The sequence below is a fragment of the Notothenia coriiceps genome, unplaced genomic scaffold, assembly GCF_000735185.1.
Source record: "Notothenia coriiceps isolate Sejong01 unplaced genomic scaffold, NC01 NC01_scaffold00016717, whole genome shotgun sequence".
NCBI classification, from domain to species: Eukaryota; Metazoa; Chordata; class Actinopteri; order Perciformes; family Nototheniidae; genus Notothenia; species Notothenia coriiceps.
Genome location: NW_011349418.1, coordinates 204,644 through 222,746, shown reverse-complemented (window position 1 = coordinate 222,746; position 18,103 = coordinate 204,644). Strand labels below are relative to the sequence as shown.

The following is an 18,103-nucleotide window of genomic DNA, read 5'->3' as shown; positions in this document are numbered from 1 at the left end:
TAATGTTATTATGTAGCAACAAACTAACATAGGAGTCTCTAATGCATCATCAGGGAAAAGACTGGATTATTAGTCAAACAGAGGTTCATTATTGTTGTTGAAAGGTGTGTAAGAGCCGAGAGCACGAGCAATTAGGCATAGGTTAAATTAAAGGTAAATTCAAATTTAAAATGCAAAATTGAATTGAACATGTCTATATAATAATTTACTTCAAATCCAAACCAAACAAAACATCTGGTGATCGTGTGTCAGGATATGGAACATTAGTCGACCTGAAATGATTTTTACATGAGACCAGTAGCCGCTAGATGGCGTTATAGTTCCATCTTTAACGTAGCGATCTCTAGCAAAACTTCCACTATTGTCAGAAGATTGTTTCAGGATGTTAGAGGGAATTTCACTGGGGCCATAACGTCTTAATGTTTTGCTGTGTTGATGTAATTTAGAAACCATCATTAAATTGCAGTGCGTTAGTAGTATGTAAAAAGGGGGAATTGCAACATCACGTTAGTAAATCCATGTGAGGAGGAAGACATCTCTACTTTGTGGTAAAATAATTTTTTTACATATAACAAGGACTCAATAGACTTGGAGTTCATTAACCTGTAGTATAGATATTCTAAAAAAGGTCAGTTTAGTCTGGGTGTGTTTTCACCTCTGCTCTTTGAGTTTAGAAGGGGCTTGAAGTCAACAGGTTGAACCGGTTTCTGAAGGCCCTGACCTCTGTCACACATTTGAAAAGCCCCTGAAATTCCTCTCTTCCACCAAGCCCCATGAAACAGCAAAAACACTTTTATTTTCACCTTAAACACATTGACATGCCACTGTATGGAAAAGCAAATAAAAAGGATACAATTAATGATGGCTGAATGATAACTTTGTACATTCACATATTTCACAAATAAAGGTTAACGGGTTTCCTTATGAACATTGAGGGTCAAATGATAGAGGGTGTACTATGTAGAACAGATTCTAAAACCCCTTAAGGCACATTTGTGACTTGTGATCCTGCTGGGCTATATAAACAAATGTCCTATGTGCTCCTGCTTTCACGTTCTCCTTCAGTGTCTTTTTGTTTGTAGAAGCATATTGCAGTCAGTAAGGAGAATTACATTTGAAGCCTGCCTCTACAGCTGATCTTGCGCTCGCGACAGGCGAGAAAGAAGATTTTTATATAAATTATAAAATGGTTTCCAAGTGAAATATGCAGTAATTGGCTAATTTCTTTAGAATATTTTATCATAAGTATAAATGACATCCTCTTGATTTTTAGTGGCAACTGCATTTAAATCTGTCATGTATCTCAAAGCTTCCAAATCCTCACCTTCACCTGCCTCAATAGTAGGCCTACGACTTCTTATTTATCATTTATATACATTTGAAGGCAAAATCATTATTGGATAAAGTATTTTACCTTTCATGTTGAAATAAGGAATCCCATTTTCAAGATGTTATAAGATATATTGTATATAAATGCCAGCCTCCACCTCCTCTATATTTGGACATATAATAGGAAACCTATTTTGTGTCTGGTATACAAAGAAGAGAGCATCTCTGGGTGAGTGACACTTCCCTCACCCAGCACAACACTACCTCACCCATGGGAGGCCTGGAGCCGCGGCCTCAGCTCTGCTCTGTGTTTCTGGGCAGTGCAGCTCGACTCAGGTGAGGGATGGTTCGGTTGTCAGGTGAGCGCCACACTGGGCCAAGCCTCGGTCTCACTGTGTGGCGCTGTGCGTTGCAGCTGGCCAAAAGACAGACTGTGAGCTCTGGCTGTCAACATCTGCTCCAGAGACTGTACCATCTGCCCGGACCCCGCAGGGGAGCCTCTCTCCCGTCTCAGACCAGCTGCAGAGCCCCAGACGTGGACCTGAGCAGTCCTGCAGAGCACAGAACACGGCCAAGACACAGTCAGAGCCGTTGTGTGCCGCTGGAACATTTGTCTCAAACACTTAGCTGCGTTTTATCTGTAGGGTAGGGTGCCATCATAGCGAGGTTTAGATAAACACATTTCTTTGTGGTTATTTTGATTCCTATTCCTGGTCGGTACTCATCTCTTTGAGTAATATTTTGTAGGTGGAGGCCATGGGGGCCACTGATATGTTCGGGCCCCAAGGCCTTTGACTTGCAGGCTGGTTCAGTAATCCATCCATGATCATGGTTAGCCAAAACAACCAAATTGATGAGGTAGATTTTCATGTAGTTTAAATAACTTTGTATGAAAATGTATGATCACGGAGAAAAACAAGGAACTAAGGTGGGAATAGGAAGTTTAAGAAAGACATTTGTGTGAAAGAATTATACTTAAGAGCATTAGAAAAGATTGGATTTCCTTCTTTACGACTCCTTTCAAAGTTTTAATTACTGTACTTTCACAGTGGGAATGTCTAGACACAGACAGTAATCAATATTTCACAACATGGTTTATTCAGATGTGAGACTTTTAGTTGTTTCTGGTCTCAACTCAATTGTTTTTCTTTAATGTAAGATCTCATAATAAAAGTCTGACTCTACACAGTGTTTTTGTTAAGACCTTTTATTTCATCAATTTCAAAGAAACAAGTAAAAAGTTGTACAAAGTTTATATTATTTGTTTACTAAAGCTGGTGTCCTCGGTCTCAGGAATATGGGAGGGCAGGTACAAAAAAGTTGAAATAAAAAGTATAAAATGTATTTCCCTATTTTCAGAAGGTGACAGCAGAAGGGTGAGCGTGCATAGGAGTAAGTAACAATCAAAAACGGAACAAAAGGCTTGCAAACGATTGAAGTTAAAACAATATCATAAAAACCATTACATTCAATAACGTATGATGCACCTCTTGAAAAATGATGTCGTCATAAAAAAAAAGAAATACTGAAGCGCTTTTGGAAACTTCTTAGTACACTTTGAAATAGGAGTTTCAGTGAAGCCTCAGTTGTCTGTAAAGGGGGGGGGGGGAATCATTCAACAAGAAACTCTTGTTTTATTTGTATCAAAAATGTTAGAATTTACCTTATAAAATAAGCTAATTCAGTATTTTCCAACCAAAAAGTACAAATACAAAGCCAAATACAATCATTTTGGGGCAGCAAAGTGCATATCATTGGCACAAGAAAACTCATTTTAGTCAATGCTGGTCTCATATAAATAACTCAGAAGCTCGTGAAGGGATAGAAGTCCCCTAAAGTAGCAGATCAAAGATAACTCTTTGTGTGTGTTTCCCATGAAGCCCAGTTTGTCAGCAAAGTATTCCTAAAGAAGTGTATTATGTGTAATGACCTCATTGAGGCTGCAGTGAATGCACTGGGTGGAAAACACCCAATACTGATCTGTACATGGAGGAAAAATCCAGAGGAGAGAAGAGTTTCTGATTGGTCAGCAGTGAGTGACCCTGATCAGAGGAAATCAGGAGGTCTGCAGCTCAGCATCGAGACAGCAAGGCATCAGGAACTAAAAAGCACCTACTTCAGGAGGGGTGGAGGAGCTAGTTATTATCCTGAACAGGAAACTGTGGGGCCTCTCAGTGACTTTGCAAACAGTCAAGAGGAATGCATTACCTGAATGATTAACCACTCTGTGACTCCTCACATTAGACCCGTTGTGGTGAAGTATGATAATACAACACACTGATTGGTGTCAGTTTTGCATCAGGGTAAGTAGAAAAGTGATACAATACAAATCCCCTCCCGAAGATTTGAGTCTTAGGAGAATCAGTCATGTGTTACAAGACACACAGAAATGTTGACTTTATTTGATACGGTACATTCACTAAAAAAATTCTAGGAAGTCTGAATGGTACTTGAATTGTTCAGAAGTCTTAAGAGAGAAAAACATGGATTGTTTACCCACTCGATAAACAACACACTCTGCTCACGTGATCTTTTTTGGTCCGCAGTATGCCTGTGTTCTATTTGAAATGGTTGATTCATATTCAGTTGTATATTTTTATTACAAAAACTCACATCAGTGGCCTAATTTGTGCATAACATGACTGCACTTCCCTATTCATTATGGTGTATGGATGCCTGCTCAGTATACAACATAACAACTAGGAGATGCAGGGTAGTGTTGAACTCTCTCGTGCTCAGTCTTCAAAGGCCTCAGAACAACCACAGTGATCTTTGTTTTGTCTTGAATTTCCTCCTTCCTGGAAAACACAACTTGCAGATTTGAAATGTTACATCCACCGACGGCATCTTGCAGACAATGCAGGGAGGATGGGGCTGTGGCCCCGGTCTTCAGAGAGTGCAGTCGGGCGGGGGTGGGGGGGAGGCGGTGGGACCAGGTGAACGGATGATAGTCGCTTTAGGCCGTCCCACTGGCAGAGTAGGAGAACTGGGGGAAGTGGGGTCTCCGCTCGCTGTCAAACGACTCCATACTGTCTTCTGAGGATAAAGGGCAACAAAAAACCTATTTATTTGAGAACGATATGAAATATACACCGTGAGAATGTGTTCACTGTCAGAGATCTTGCCACATTCGTTCTTCGTTATACTCTCCCCCTTTAATATATCTGGATGTACAAGAATAAGTGGAAGTATTGAAGTAAAAGTAGTAATCTCATATTATTTGTAGAAGTTAAACATTTTTTAAATAAATAAAAGTAAAAAAGGAATGGCATCCAAGTAAACAAAGTACTAAAACTAAAAGTACTCATTAGGCATAATGTCCCATTTTTGACAAATATTTACACCACAAAGGTATAAATAGTGATCCATTAGTGTATGTCCTTTTAATGTTGCTGCTGGTTAAGGTTCAGCTAACATTAGTGACTTTAATAAAACATCATAATTCATTAGTTGATTTATATTTTTCTTTATAATTTGAACCTGCAAAGTCACTTCTGTAGTCAAATACATGTACTGTTTCTTAATTGTTTTTCCAGAAAACCTACACTATTCCAGTATATGACAGTAGAGACTGGGACAGTAGATGTAGGAAGTGCATATAAATGGTTCACCTGCATGGCCATTATATTCACATTGCTCATCATTTATACACATGGTTTTGTTCTGCAGCAACTATTCATCAAAATATTCATTACAAAATACATTAATATATTTTTTCATATAGTACCATATATATATATATATGTGTTAATTTATTATCTTTTCCTTATACTGAGTAATCTCTGAATTCATACCCTGGCTAATGCACATGCACTAGATGACCTTTCTGAAGCATGACACTGTGTTAATGGCACTGGCTCTCCAGAAGAGGGGAGACTCCTCTCAGGGGAGCTCTGTACTCCCACAGGAAGGTTTTATGAACTCTCCAAAACTAAATCAAGCCTCACACCGAGGCTCAAAATGAACCAGACAGCTTACATTTTGTAATACCATTTAAAATGAAAGTGACAATCTTTTGAGGATTTCACATGAAAACACATTTAGTGACCCTGACTTAGTAACCATATATAATCAAGAAGAAACTCTCATTTTAAATAAATTGTAAATGTAATTCCTCATTCCTAATAACATCTGAGGTCGATGGACATTTATTATAAAGTAAGGCTGCAAGTCATCTTCCCTCCCAGAGTCCACAGCTCCACCCTCCTAACGGTCACATTCGAACCTTACCGCTCCACAATAAGGAACAGTCTAATGATGTGAAGGTGTGTTGAATGCATTTAAGTCAAATTAAGTGTGCTTGATGTTTGGGTGTGTATGCTTTGGTGGTACCTTGTCCGGGTGGCGTAATAGTGATGGTCTGTGCTGTGAACTCCTCGTCAAAATATCGTGTGTCCGTCTCCGAGGTAACTTGGGGCTTGAACGGCGGGACCAGCTGTTTGGAGAGGAGAAGAGACACAAACATATCAGCACATCAGCGCCATCACTCAGTTTAGTAACAGTAACTTCACCTCTAGGGGAGAGTGACCTTTTTATTTTCTTCTGTCTTTCAGCGTTTACCATAACAACGAAACAAGGGAAAATAAAGCAACATGAACATTTTAGAAACCGACCTTCTTCTCATAAACGTCTTGCCATTCAATTGATGCAAAAAACTTGTGTTGCATGATTTCCTTGGCATCGTTAGATCCGCCACCTAACCTGGAAGACCAATACAAAATCGATAAATATCCACTATTAATAATATTTCTAAAATAATGATTTCTACTTTCTTTTTATTTTAGCCTAACAAAAGCTCATAAGCTGGCATCAGAAGCACAACTCCCACTTTGAGCTTCCCTACTGCAGAGGGTACCCTGCCTCACCTCTGCATTGGCTCTTTCTTTAGGAGGCCAGAGAGCAGCGAGCGGGCCTCGATGCCGAGTGTCCGAGGGAAGCGAATGTCTTCCATGAGGATGAGCTCGAACAGCTTCTCGTGGTCCTGGTTGTAGAAAGGCAGTCTGCCGCACATCATCTCGTACATCACCACCCCCAGACCCCACCAGTCCACTGCCCGGCCGTAGTCATTGTCTTCCAGCACCTTGAGGATGAGGGTAAAACGTTTGTTAAATACAGCTGTTAAGATGCTTATGAGCCATTGTTAGTACATGGTGAGGAGGTATAGTGTGTACGAATTATATCCTTTTATTAAACAATACTATTGTTTTTTAATATAGTAAAAATATATATTATATCTGCTCTTTTTCAAAGAATATTTGCACAACAAGCTAAAGAAAATAGTTAGGTTGCCATGGTTTTGTGGTTGCGTTTGACAATCAGAAGTCTGTGAAGACAACAGCTCTTTAGGCTAAACTAAAGACCCTAAAGCAACTGTCCCCCCATCACCCCACCAAAATCACCTGCTCTCCCCCAGTCTGGTCTTTTGAGGCAGCCCCAGCCAGCACTGACTCACATCTCACATTAGGAGAAAGGATAGAGTTTCCCCTGGAGCCCCTGCATATTTAACACACACACACACACACACACACACACACACACACACACACACACACACACACACACACACACACACACACACACACACACAGTGTGGGTTGCTGAAGTAAGTGAATGTGTGGCAACAAACACAAACCAGTCCCACAGACAAACACACCTAGAGAGAGGGAAATATTTAGTCTTATAATTTCCATAGGATGACTTTCCTCTCCAGCGTTCTTAATGAGACAACTCCTCCAGTGTTGTGCTCCGTGAACAGCAACCTGTTGCATGACTAATGTGCTGCTGCGCTGAGTTGTTCCAAGGTCTCAGGGGACATGTACTGGATTTTACCTCGCCAGGCGGATGTTGAAGGTGAAATCAAGACAAGGAGAACAGTCTGTTCTCTTAAACCTCTTGCAGCATGATGCTAGGCAATTCATACCTAAGAATAGAAACTTCGGTAAAAGATGTGGGCGGATTAATAGAATTAGATATGGACACAACTGTGCACAAGACGAGAGAGAGAGGGTCTCTGAAAACAGATGGGCCGACGTGTCCGTAAAAGGAACAAAACTACTGTGTGTTGTGTGTGTGTGCACGCATGTGTGTGGGGGCACTCCGCCTGGCGCTGCGGTGAGTGGTGAGCATCGAGGAGGAGGATTGGGAGGGCAGGGGGAGTAACGTGAAGCCGGTGTGGGGCTAGGATTACTGGGCCGTCTCTATTTCCAGCGCCGCTGTCGTGTGATTCACACCGTGCGACAGCTGGGCCCGCAGCTGCCCCATATATGTAGAAGAGCGCCACAGCTGTGAAGCTGCCAGGAGCGTAGGAGCCAAGCTCATCCCTCATATACGTAACCAGGACTGCTGCCTGGGCCTCAACCCCAAACTAATACTGTTACACTGCCCCAAAGGAGCACCGACAGGGGGAGGAGAGAGAGGGAGGAGAGAGAGAGGGAGGAAGGAGCAGATAAAAGCACAAACACTTGCTGCTGCTGCTGGAGCTCCACACAGTGCAGAACTTTGTGAGCAAAACAGTGCAGAACACAGAGAGCCATTAGTCTGTGAATCCAGATCAGTTTCAGTGGCTAGATAAAGCCTGTCCACATTTCTCTGTCGATGTTCCCTAAAAGCCTATCCCCTCAGCCAATAACGATTTTGTTCTTGTAACTTCTTAATGAAAGTGACAAAGTGAATTTGTCCCTCTCCTGACTCCAGAGACAAACTGGTCAGGCAGATTGGGTCTCTCCTCCCTCTCCCTCTCCCTCCCTCCTGCTCTGGGTGGAATATTCCCAGACGTTACAGCATTCCTGTGCAGCACACACAACAAGGTCATTGTTTACTGCAGAACAACCTGTAACACTGCCTGGCCCGCACTCCATAGAGACACTTGCCAGCGACCCTGTTGCCATGGTAACGCCCCCTGATGTCTCCCTGCTCTCCGCTGCCGAGGCAGGAGCTGTCACAGACTGTGCTCCTCTGTGGAGCCAGACAGAGTTCAGCACGGACAGGTGGGGCCTCAATAAGAAGGTTTATGGAAGTATAGAAAAATAAACATTTTCTTTCATGTTTGTCTAGGTGTGAGGGAGTAAATATTCACACGCTAGCTATGACGGCCTGGTGCTGATGGTCAGAGGCAGGTTTGGTCTGATTGATGAAAACACGACAGGTATATGTTCCTGTGAGGCAGCCTGAAGCATTGTGGGATAGCGTGCTCATGACAGCTCTGGCTCTGCGCGGGTCAGGCGAGGCATCCAGGGCAGCAGCCGGGCTGTGGCCCCCCTGGTGCCCCACAACAGCTGTAGCCAATGTACTCCTTTTCTTTTTTTTTCAGGGGCGGAAGCTCACGTTTCCTGAGGCGCTGCCAGCCTATCACTCCACCTCCTCACCCCCAACCAGAAAATTCCAAATGGAGGCTAAAAACAATGATACGGCAACTGTGTCAACATGGACACCCTTCTCCCGGAAAACATTTTTACGGCAACAGGCGAGGGGCTAGCGCAAACACTCATGTACTTACTTACTCACCCACACACACACACTCACACGGCCAACCCCTCACAATGCAATATCGGGTTACACAGCGCACTGCAACACTTGTCATACCTGCACGCAATAGGGAGAAGCCACACCCCCCCACACAGCAAATGTGAGCAGGCTGCCCTGCCACGGCACACTCATTAACTGGAAGACTTCAGCTGGAGATTAGAAAGGCATTTTGGGACAGCTGCTTTTTCCACATGCTTCTCATACACTGATGTCCAACAACACACGTGTGTGTGTGTGGAATTTCAAAATGATCTCTCTTTGTTTTTGTTTATTTAGTAACACTATAGCCAGGTAAAATATTGAATGTGAAGTATTTCCCTCCATCGGGTTTCAGTCTTTGAAGCTGTTAAGTCTTAAGTGACCTAAAAGGTTACCTCATGTTTGCTTTTCCTTTAATTTATCACCCATCTGTACGTGCCTACACTAGGTTGACTTTGTTGCAGTTAAGGGTGAAGTGAATATTTCAGGTGGACTGAATCAGTGCAGTGGTTACCTCGGGTGCCAGGTATTCTGGCGTCCCACAGAAGGTTTTCATGGTGGCGCCATCTGTGATCCCCTCCTTACACAGGCCGAAATCTGTGATCTTTATGTGTCCGTCTTTGTCCAGCATAAGGTTTTCCAGCTGAGGGGGGGACAGAAAAAAGACAGATGTTAGCATCACTGTAAAATGAGTCACTGTTAAGGACAGTATAAAGCAAATCATTCAGGGAGGTGATGGAAATATTATTTATTGAATGTATAATAATTCAGGCATCCGTGTTTGTGATGTTTCTGTCATATAATTGTGCAAGTATTTCATGAAATCCTGAACATTTGGAAAAAGTTCAATCTAAAATAAATGAATGAACTATGAGCTACATTTATGCAAGATGACATAAACAAATTAGCACCAGCAGCTTTGATGACATTTTATTGCTGCCTACCACCAAAGTACATAATTAGCTTTTTCTCCTTTTTTCTTTTAAAAAATAATAATGAATTAAATACCAAATCCTTGTGTACAATGTAGTGTTATATATTTTGCTTATTTTTATTATTTTTATCCCTCTTTTTAAAAAAAGGCATTCTCGCTAAGCGTCTGCATGAAACAATTATTGCGAGCATGTCACAAATGTATTTTCCAAAAACTATAGAAACTAAATAATATAATTGTGTATTTAATGAATCTACCTCTTTTTTAACATGACTACACAAACATTTATTTTTAAAAAAATCCCTAAAAAACAGGTGGATGGAAATGTAGCCGGTGATTGCATGTAGAGGTAGATTGACCTTAAGGCTGTAAGGTTGTGCATCATGCAGTGTCATGCCATGAGGCTGCATGGCCTTTTAATATCAGTGTGTCCTCCCTCTGTCTCCCTTCCGTCTCCCTTCCTTTTCCCTCTCTCTCTCTCTCTCTCTCTCTCTCTCTCTCTCTCTCTCAGTTAAAGTCACCTGGCAGCTGTAGCTCACACGTGGCCAGCAGTGCCTGGCCAGAGTCAGCACATCCTCCAATCCTGCTACCCTGGCATTTTCAGGAGAACCCTAGCAGGCTGGGAGCCTGCCTCATAAACCCAAGGGAGAGTGGGGGGAGGGAGAGAGTGCTGTGCTGTGCTGACCTGGCTGGTATAGTTTTATCAGCTGTAAGTAGCATGGCTACAAATGCACACTGCAACACCGATAACCCCCCACAGCACATCTAAACCCACATATGTCCTATCAGTCTGCAGCATCCACTTCTGATCTCATCTGAGGAGTTTTCTGCAGCTTTTGAACGCAGAGAATAAAAATGCGTCCTTTTTAAATCATTTTATCTCATTTACCTAAACCTGCTATGCTGCCAGTGTAGAAAATGACATTAATCAGGCACACAAATCACCCACTGAGAGCGCTGTGCACATGCTATAACGGGATGCGATGTGTGCAGAGAGGACTGGTGGTTATTTCTGTCTAGCTGCAGTAAGCGTATGGACCGAGCCTCCCTCCAGCTGCAGTGAGGTCTGTAGACTGATCCGGGGTAGGCAGATCAATAAGCCCTGTCCACTGCCACTGCTCTCTATGGAGGCAAACCCTATTTATATCCTGCCAGGGGAGAAATGAAGGGAAGGAGGGGAGAGGGAGAAAGAGGAAGACAGAAGAGAGGCTGACTCCGAGGATGAGAGAGAGTGAGGATGTGTCTCACACCTACCTTAAGATCTCGATACACCACATTTCTCTCAGCATGCAGGTAGTCCAGCGCCGACACAATCTCTGCACCGTAGAATCGCGCCCGCTCCTCTGAGAATACACGATCCCTTGACAGGTGGAAGAAAAGCTGATTGACAGAAGAGAAGAGAAGAGAAAGATGGTTAGTCCAGGAAAAATGGGAACTTTAAAACGTATTCTGATTAAACTACAGGTGCAGATTTACTGATAGCTCAAATGGTTTACCTCGCCGCCGTTTGCATACTCCATTACGAAGCACAAGCGGTCATGTGTCTGGAAGGAGTATTTCAGTCCCTGCAGACAGAGAACGAAAACGCTTAAAGCAGAACTTGGTGATGTTTCCAGCAAAGTCAAGAGGAAGCTGGCATTTGAACAGCTGATTGTAACATCTAACATAAATACACACGTTGCAGCTTTGAACCTCACATTTACATATTGTTTTAACTCAAATGTCTATGAGATAAGAGAAAAACTACAGCATAGTGCATTTAATGCGTCGAACCTTTTCAACAACTGTTGTGTGGCAAACATTGATCCCATTCATTGCATGAGCAGCACATCACATTATATGTTGCCTCCTACCGACACTTAAACCAAATTGGAGGAGCTTTCACTACAGCCCACCTCAGACTTACAGAAAAGGGTTGACGGATAACAACAAAAAAAGGAACGTTCAGTGTTGGTATAAAAGGCCTGGCTCGTCTGCAGCCTTTGTAAGAAAACTCTTCAAAACATTCCTGTTGAAACTGCCCCTTTATCTGAAAGGATGCTGCTGGGTTGGATTGAAGAGGCTCCCGAGGATCTCTGCGAGTTAAAATAAGGTTTGGTTTAGGTATATGGAGAGGCTCCTTACTGTCAAGAACGGATGCTTTGAATTCTGGAGGACTCTGTTCTCTGTGAGTGTGTGCGCCACTTCATCCTGAAAAAAAAAGCAACAAAGACTGTTTGTGCAACTCTCACAATGGCTTACCATTTAGGTATCAGTCATTGCTCCACTGCTCTCCCCCCAGTGTATGTCCTCCCCTTTTACTTGCTCATTGGCATCCACTCACTTTTGCTACGATCACCTCCTTCTTCAGGATCTTCATGGCGTAGTAGCGTCCTGTGGCCTTCTCCTTTACTAGGATAACTTTGCCAAAAGTACCTTTTCCCAGGAGTTTGAGGTATTCAAAGTCGTGCATAGTCTGGAGAGCCAAAGGAGAGAAAGTGGCGTTTGGTTACGAACAGAAGCATTAACAAACTCTTGCTCTAACTATCCAGGGCACACAGTCCCACTGACAACAACACGGAAGCATTTCAGGCATGATTTCACCCACTGTGCAATTTCCCCTTCTCTAATGGTTTGGCCTATATGTGGTTGTGTCTGAGTTAACCTCGGATCTTGGCCCTAAGGAGAATGTTGAAAATTGTTGTGTGGGGGACATACAATCCGGTGGCCTCGGACCTTTATGTCATGACACACGTGGGGGTTGTGAAACCTGGTGGACATACTATCTGGTGCTAAGCCACCCATGGCTGATGTTAGGAAAGTAAAAAAGAAGCTGGGGAGAGGCGGAGGAAAGTGGGCTGAAGTACAAATAAGGCAGAGTTCGTGGAAGAGTAACGGTCATCTTGGGATACCAGCGGGGTGGGGAGACTTAATGTTAATGTTAATAGAAACTGATGTGTTTCTATGTGGGGACAGCAGAGCTACACAGCAGGGTCAAACGGGCCGTACCACTTTCTGTCTGGGTTTGGTCAGGTAGACCTCCATGTCCATGGGGTCCGGAGAGAGGTCTATCATCTCCTCCTCTTGTTTCTGGAGGCCTTCAGCCACTGCTTGGATGGCTTTAGTCCATTCTTCCCTGAGGGAGAAACAGGCAGCAGAAAGATAACATCAGACCATTTACCATCATACAAGCCAAGCAGCCCAATCATGTAATTGTCTTCTTATCAACAGGAAGGTAACTGTGAGTCCTGCCAATAGCCAGGGAACCTTGTGAGAGAGCATAATAATGATGAAATGTGTATGTTTGCGTCTAGATGTTAGAAAAACAAAGCCGTTAAATTGTTTTCTAGCAACAGGGGCCAGTTCTCTGCATGTAAATGATTTGTGTTTTACTGCTTGGTGAGCGGAGAGGTGTGTGCTTCTCGCTTGCCTCTCCTCGGGGGTCTCCACGTGGAAGGTGCGCTCGATGACAGTGGTCCACTGCAGGCAGCGGATGATGAATGTGTTGGGCTTGGGCCGTTCCGTCTTCATCAGCTGGCACTCTGACCGCAGACAGGGAGGGAGGGAGCCGGGGAGGAGGGCCGGTGTGGAGGGGAGCAGCGGAGAGACAGACCCACAGTTATAGCGATTTATCTTTATCGCCACCCTAACACACACTGTCGCTCAATTTGGAGAAGAACAGGTGCACTTTGGTGGAGGGAAACAACTTCGATCCTTAACTTGTCAGCCCCTTTAAAACAAAATGTTTGCCAATAAGGCTGGGCATAACATCGATGCTTGGTAAAAATCATTAAACAAGACCAGATATCATTTTAGATTTTGTAATCATTGCATAGGTGTGGTCTTTCTCTGGTGATAAACGCTGCATTACAGTAAAGTGATCTCATTTTCTAAACTTACTGGACACTCTCTGTTATATGCCTTAGCTAGTCATTAAATTAATATAACTGAAATTATCAAAAATCACATTGTGTAAATATTTTGTAAATGTACTAATATGTAACCCTTTCATATTTTATACTGTTATTGATCTATTAGATCTAAAATAAATTTGTTGATTGTCTCCATATCGCCCAGCCTTTTTTGCTAGTTTAGGCTTTGATGGAGTAAACCCAGAATGAATACATTAAAGTTCTAGAACAATTCTGCAATAGTACACATATTTAAAAAAAATTATTCTGTGTTTTTTGTTTGGACTATATAAGTGTATATACAACTATTTTCATTATTGATTCATCTGCCATTTATTTTCCTGTTTAATTGATGGTTTGTTTGTCTATATTATAGAAAACCCTGAAAATGATGACTTCTTCTTGCGTTCAAGTTCTTGTGCTCTCCAAACATTGCAGAAACCAAAGAATATAATTTAAACCTGAACAAAATAAAAAGGGAGGCTGAAATCAGAAACTGATGTCATATTTGAACAGACAAATCTTTCATAACTTGCCAACGATTTCATAAAAAAGCAGCTCAACACATACTTTCCCTCCGTTTCGCTCAATTATCTTACTTTTTAGGCAAATTATTGTCTTGTAAGCGGTTTGCAAAACAATTACTCACAACAGTCTAATAACTGAATTCTAAGATTTCCATCTGCACCTCCTTCACATTAACATCTGTTCCCAAATGAAACATGTCAGCAAATATGTCAAAACGTGACTCAAAATGGCCTCTGTCTGATAGATGGGAGGACAGGGGAGTGGACCACCACTGAGATCCAACATGGCTCCATCAGGCTGAGTATGTAATCCAGCTGCAGCAGCCCCGTCAGCAGGCCCGCACCATGTGTCCTCTGTGGCTGGGTCGCCGTGGTGACAAAAACCAAAGCTACCGCTGATGGAAACAGAGCCTCAGAGCGGCGCGCAGATAAATACTCAAAATCAGGCGGCTAATAGCCATGATAACTCAAGAGTGTCGGGGAGGAAACATTTAGTTAAACAAACAGTATGCTGTCTAATTGCTGTGTTCAGTCATCTGCTCAGCTTATCACAGCAACTTTCTCCGATGTGAAGATGGAGAGGGCTCGGCTGCTCTGGGCATTTTTTCTTTTTTGTCGCCGTTTTTATAAAAGCGAAGGGTTTGTGAGAGACACACACAGAGAGGAGGAATGGCATCTGATGTATTAACGTCAGGAGTCAGACATCTTGCACACACGCTCGCTTGGTTTGCCCTGGAGCGACGCCCCAATTGAGAGAAGCTTGCAGTGAAGCCGTTAACATCATACAGCCTAACGTGCTAATGTCTCACAACCAAGGAGTGGCGTAATGTATTGAAGTACATTTACTCGAGTACTATACTTCAGTGTGATTTTGAGGTACTTCTTTTTATTCCATTTCATTCTACTTTACAATTCTACTCCGCTACATTTTAGAAGCTCATATTTTACTTTTGACTTTACTGCATTTATTTGACAAGATGAGTTACTTAACAGATTTAGACAAAAAATAATAAGTTAAAATAATTAAACTAATACATAAACTATGATCCATAATTATAGTTTAAGATATCAAGAAGCAGTATATAAAGTTATTACATTAACTGCACCTTTACCAGCTGTGATGAACATATTAATGCATCAATAATAATAATAATAATCCAGTAATCTCATATGTTTCTGAAATTACATTAAGACAAATAAGTACTTTTAGTTTTTGTATTACTATGTTATGCCAATACTTTTGTACTTTTACTAAAGTAAGATTTTGAATGCAGAACTTTTACTTGTAAACACGTATTTTTCCTTCTCACTTTCATTTTACATCACAGGCACTTGGGCACAACTTATTTGGGGTGTTTTGTTCTGTTAATAATTACTTTTCAGAGTTGGATAGAGAAGCATGCAAACATATTTGTTACAAAAATGCAAGTAAAAACAAGAAAGCAAACAAAAGAAGGGTAAAACCCAGCTGCCAAGAAACAGAGGGAAAAAATGCAGTGGTTTCTCTGAAGCAGATACTCACGTGCGACAGAGAAGTTATTTAAGGGGGTTTCCAGCTGGTCAACATCTTGCGGTCGCTCTTTGTAGCCAATGAATGTACCATCACTCTTCAGGAGAAAATACCTCGGCCTCCAGGTCTTGATGTATTCTCCTGATATGAAAAAATAGATTGATATTGTTATAAGAGACGAGATCAAATCCAAGTGTGACAAAGCAATAGTGTTTTTCAGAAACATCACATTCTTTCACATTAATAAAATGCTAACAAATGCAAAACTATTTTGTTAACATTGTGGTTTCATGATTACTGACAGCACAGGGATGTCCTTTCTTTTTCTGTTTTAAATCAAAGAGGTGCAACCCGTTTCCTGGAAGTAATTACTATGCTGTTCACTAGTGTCACCTGAAAGAATTACCACCTTGTCACTGTTTTTCTTTGAGTGTAGGTCAGCTGCAGGACAAATGGTGGTTTTAGTAGGAGTCAGGACCCTTTCCTCAGCCCTGTCTGTCCCCTTTCCAGCGATAACTTGTATTAAAAACGGTCCAATAACTTGCTCTATCCTCCGATCATTTCCTTTAACTGGCACGGTAAAATATGGGTGTTTTGACTTGTTAAAAAAGTCTACTTAGTCTACCTGAGACAAAAGAAAAACCTCCCAGTTATTGTCTAGTACCCTTAGGAGTGCTCCACTGATTTAGCACTGTACTCCCAGAACACTGTTGGCCTTTAGATGGCAAGTTTAAAACAAGAAGGAAAGTTTGAAACAAGTATCAAAATCAAATGCACCACACCCAGGGACATCTTTTTATTCCAAACATTGTTCTTTATTGTCAAAACCTTGGACCTAATTTACCCAAAATGCAAGTTTCAACAGATCAGTTGGAAATGTGGGTGTTTTTACTTGTAGCCCTAACAAACACCGCCTCAAAATGACTTTTGACGCGGACCCAAAGTCTTTACAGAACTATTTCCATTGAATATCAAGCAGTAGTAGTAGCCTGTGAAATTCCCCTTTATACTTTTTTAGAGAAGTATTTTAGTTAATGGTTATAGACCACATCCACTCTCAACCACTGTCTCTTCCCTATCAATCATTTTGTAACACAAGCATCATGTTTGCCAAAGCCTCCATTTGATTTTCAAATAAAACTTTCCACAATTTCAATTTTTTGGACAACACCCATAACCTCAAGCCATGCATGTGTATCCCATTCACTTAGACACACTAGCATCACACAAATGAATCTCTGGTAGGCAGACTAAACTCAATTTATTCCGGTGATGCTTCAGGAAATGTCGTGCCAGATGTTGTGCAGACGGGGAAAGAAAATAGCTTACATACTATAACAAGGCAGTGGCACAAAGTGGAGAGGGACTTGAATATTTATACAGGAAAAGTGTAATTTATTTTTAATTACGGAGCCGCATATTAACCCCATGCAGAGTCGTAGCAAGCTGTCCTTAATTGCCCCATTTCCTCTAACACAGAAGTGTGTGTGTCTGTAAGGGAGAGGTAGGAGATCTGTCAATATGAGCTTCTGTTACCCTCCTTCAAAGCCACACATGATGACAGATTATGTGTGAGACGGTACAGATCAAACAGCAGCCTAAAGTGTCTCCTCTGATTAGTGTACATCCTTAGGAAATATCTAAAAGGAAAAGACAACAAGTCACAACACCGACTGAACATGACTTTCAAGAGTTGCCACTTTTGACACCTCAAAATGATGGACTCTCTCTTAAATAAAGTAGAAAGTGATGACATGAAAGGCAAACTCTAATAGGGTTAGGGTTGCAGAATTCTGTAAATATTCAAGTTGGAACTTTCCATGGGGATCGATGGTGAATTTATGGGGAATAACGGGATTAAAATAGAAATACGGGGATTATTCGCTCAGGGTTGTATGCAGATAGAAACACACGTCTTACCATATCATAGGAAGACAACATTAATTTAATCTGCCAAATAAATACATGAATATAATCAATCAGTCCTTCAGCTCAGACAGTCCAGTATATGAGATGCACATGTGATGGAAGGATGTGCTTTCAGAGGGTAGTCATTATACGGAAACACCGTTTAATTGGATTCTGGCAAATGATCGGCTGAATGCAGTATAGGTTACAAATCAATGACAAGCAGTTCCAAGTGGATATACTGTTCACTTAAACAGGTGTATTTCACTCGGAATAAAACAAAAATACATTCACTTTAATAGTCAAATCTACAACATTCATGTTCTTAAATTCAAGAATACCCAAGCTGAACTCCCCTTAGAATTTCACCGTACTCTTTAGGACCCCTTGCAGCCATTAATTGGACATTTTCCAAATGGCTTTTCTCTGTCAGCGTAAAAGGTGTGTAGAGGAAAGGGAAAGCACGCTTTAGAAGAGCACAGTCATTCTAGTCGACCACATA

General features: G+C 41.8%; 1 protein-coding gene across 2 annotated transcripts in view; it reads right to left on the bottom strand.

The window, feature by feature from the left end:
* Positions 1-2,526: 2,526 nt before the first annotated feature.
* akt1 (v-akt murine thymoma viral oncogene homolog 1) overlaps positions 2,527-18,103 on the bottom strand; it is a 30,802-nt gene continuing 15,225 nt past the window's right edge. For both annotated transcript variants that reach the window (XM_010776115.1, XM_010776114.1), the window contains exons 3-14: positions 15,706-15,834; positions 13,176-13,287; positions 12,755-12,881; positions 12,090-12,221; positions 11,891-11,956; positions 11,263-11,331; positions 11,021-11,146; positions 9,347-9,475; positions 6,195-6,409; positions 5,943-6,030; positions 5,662-5,764; positions 2,527-4,365 (exon numbers count right to left, since the gene is read on the bottom strand). In XM_010776115.1, coding sequence (XP_010774417.1) covers positions 4,286-4,365; positions 5,662-5,764; positions 5,943-6,030; positions 6,195-6,409; positions 9,347-9,475; positions 11,021-11,146; positions 11,263-11,331; positions 11,891-11,956; positions 12,090-12,221; positions 12,755-12,881; positions 13,176-13,287; positions 15,706-15,834 — 1,376 coding nt within the window. In that variant the 3' untranslated portion in view covers positions 2,527-4,285. The remainder of the gene's footprint in view (positions 4,366-5,661; positions 5,765-5,942; positions 6,031-6,194; positions 6,410-9,346; positions 9,476-11,020; positions 11,147-11,262; positions 11,332-11,890; positions 11,957-12,089; positions 12,222-12,754; positions 12,882-13,175; positions 13,288-15,705; positions 15,835-18,103) is intronic.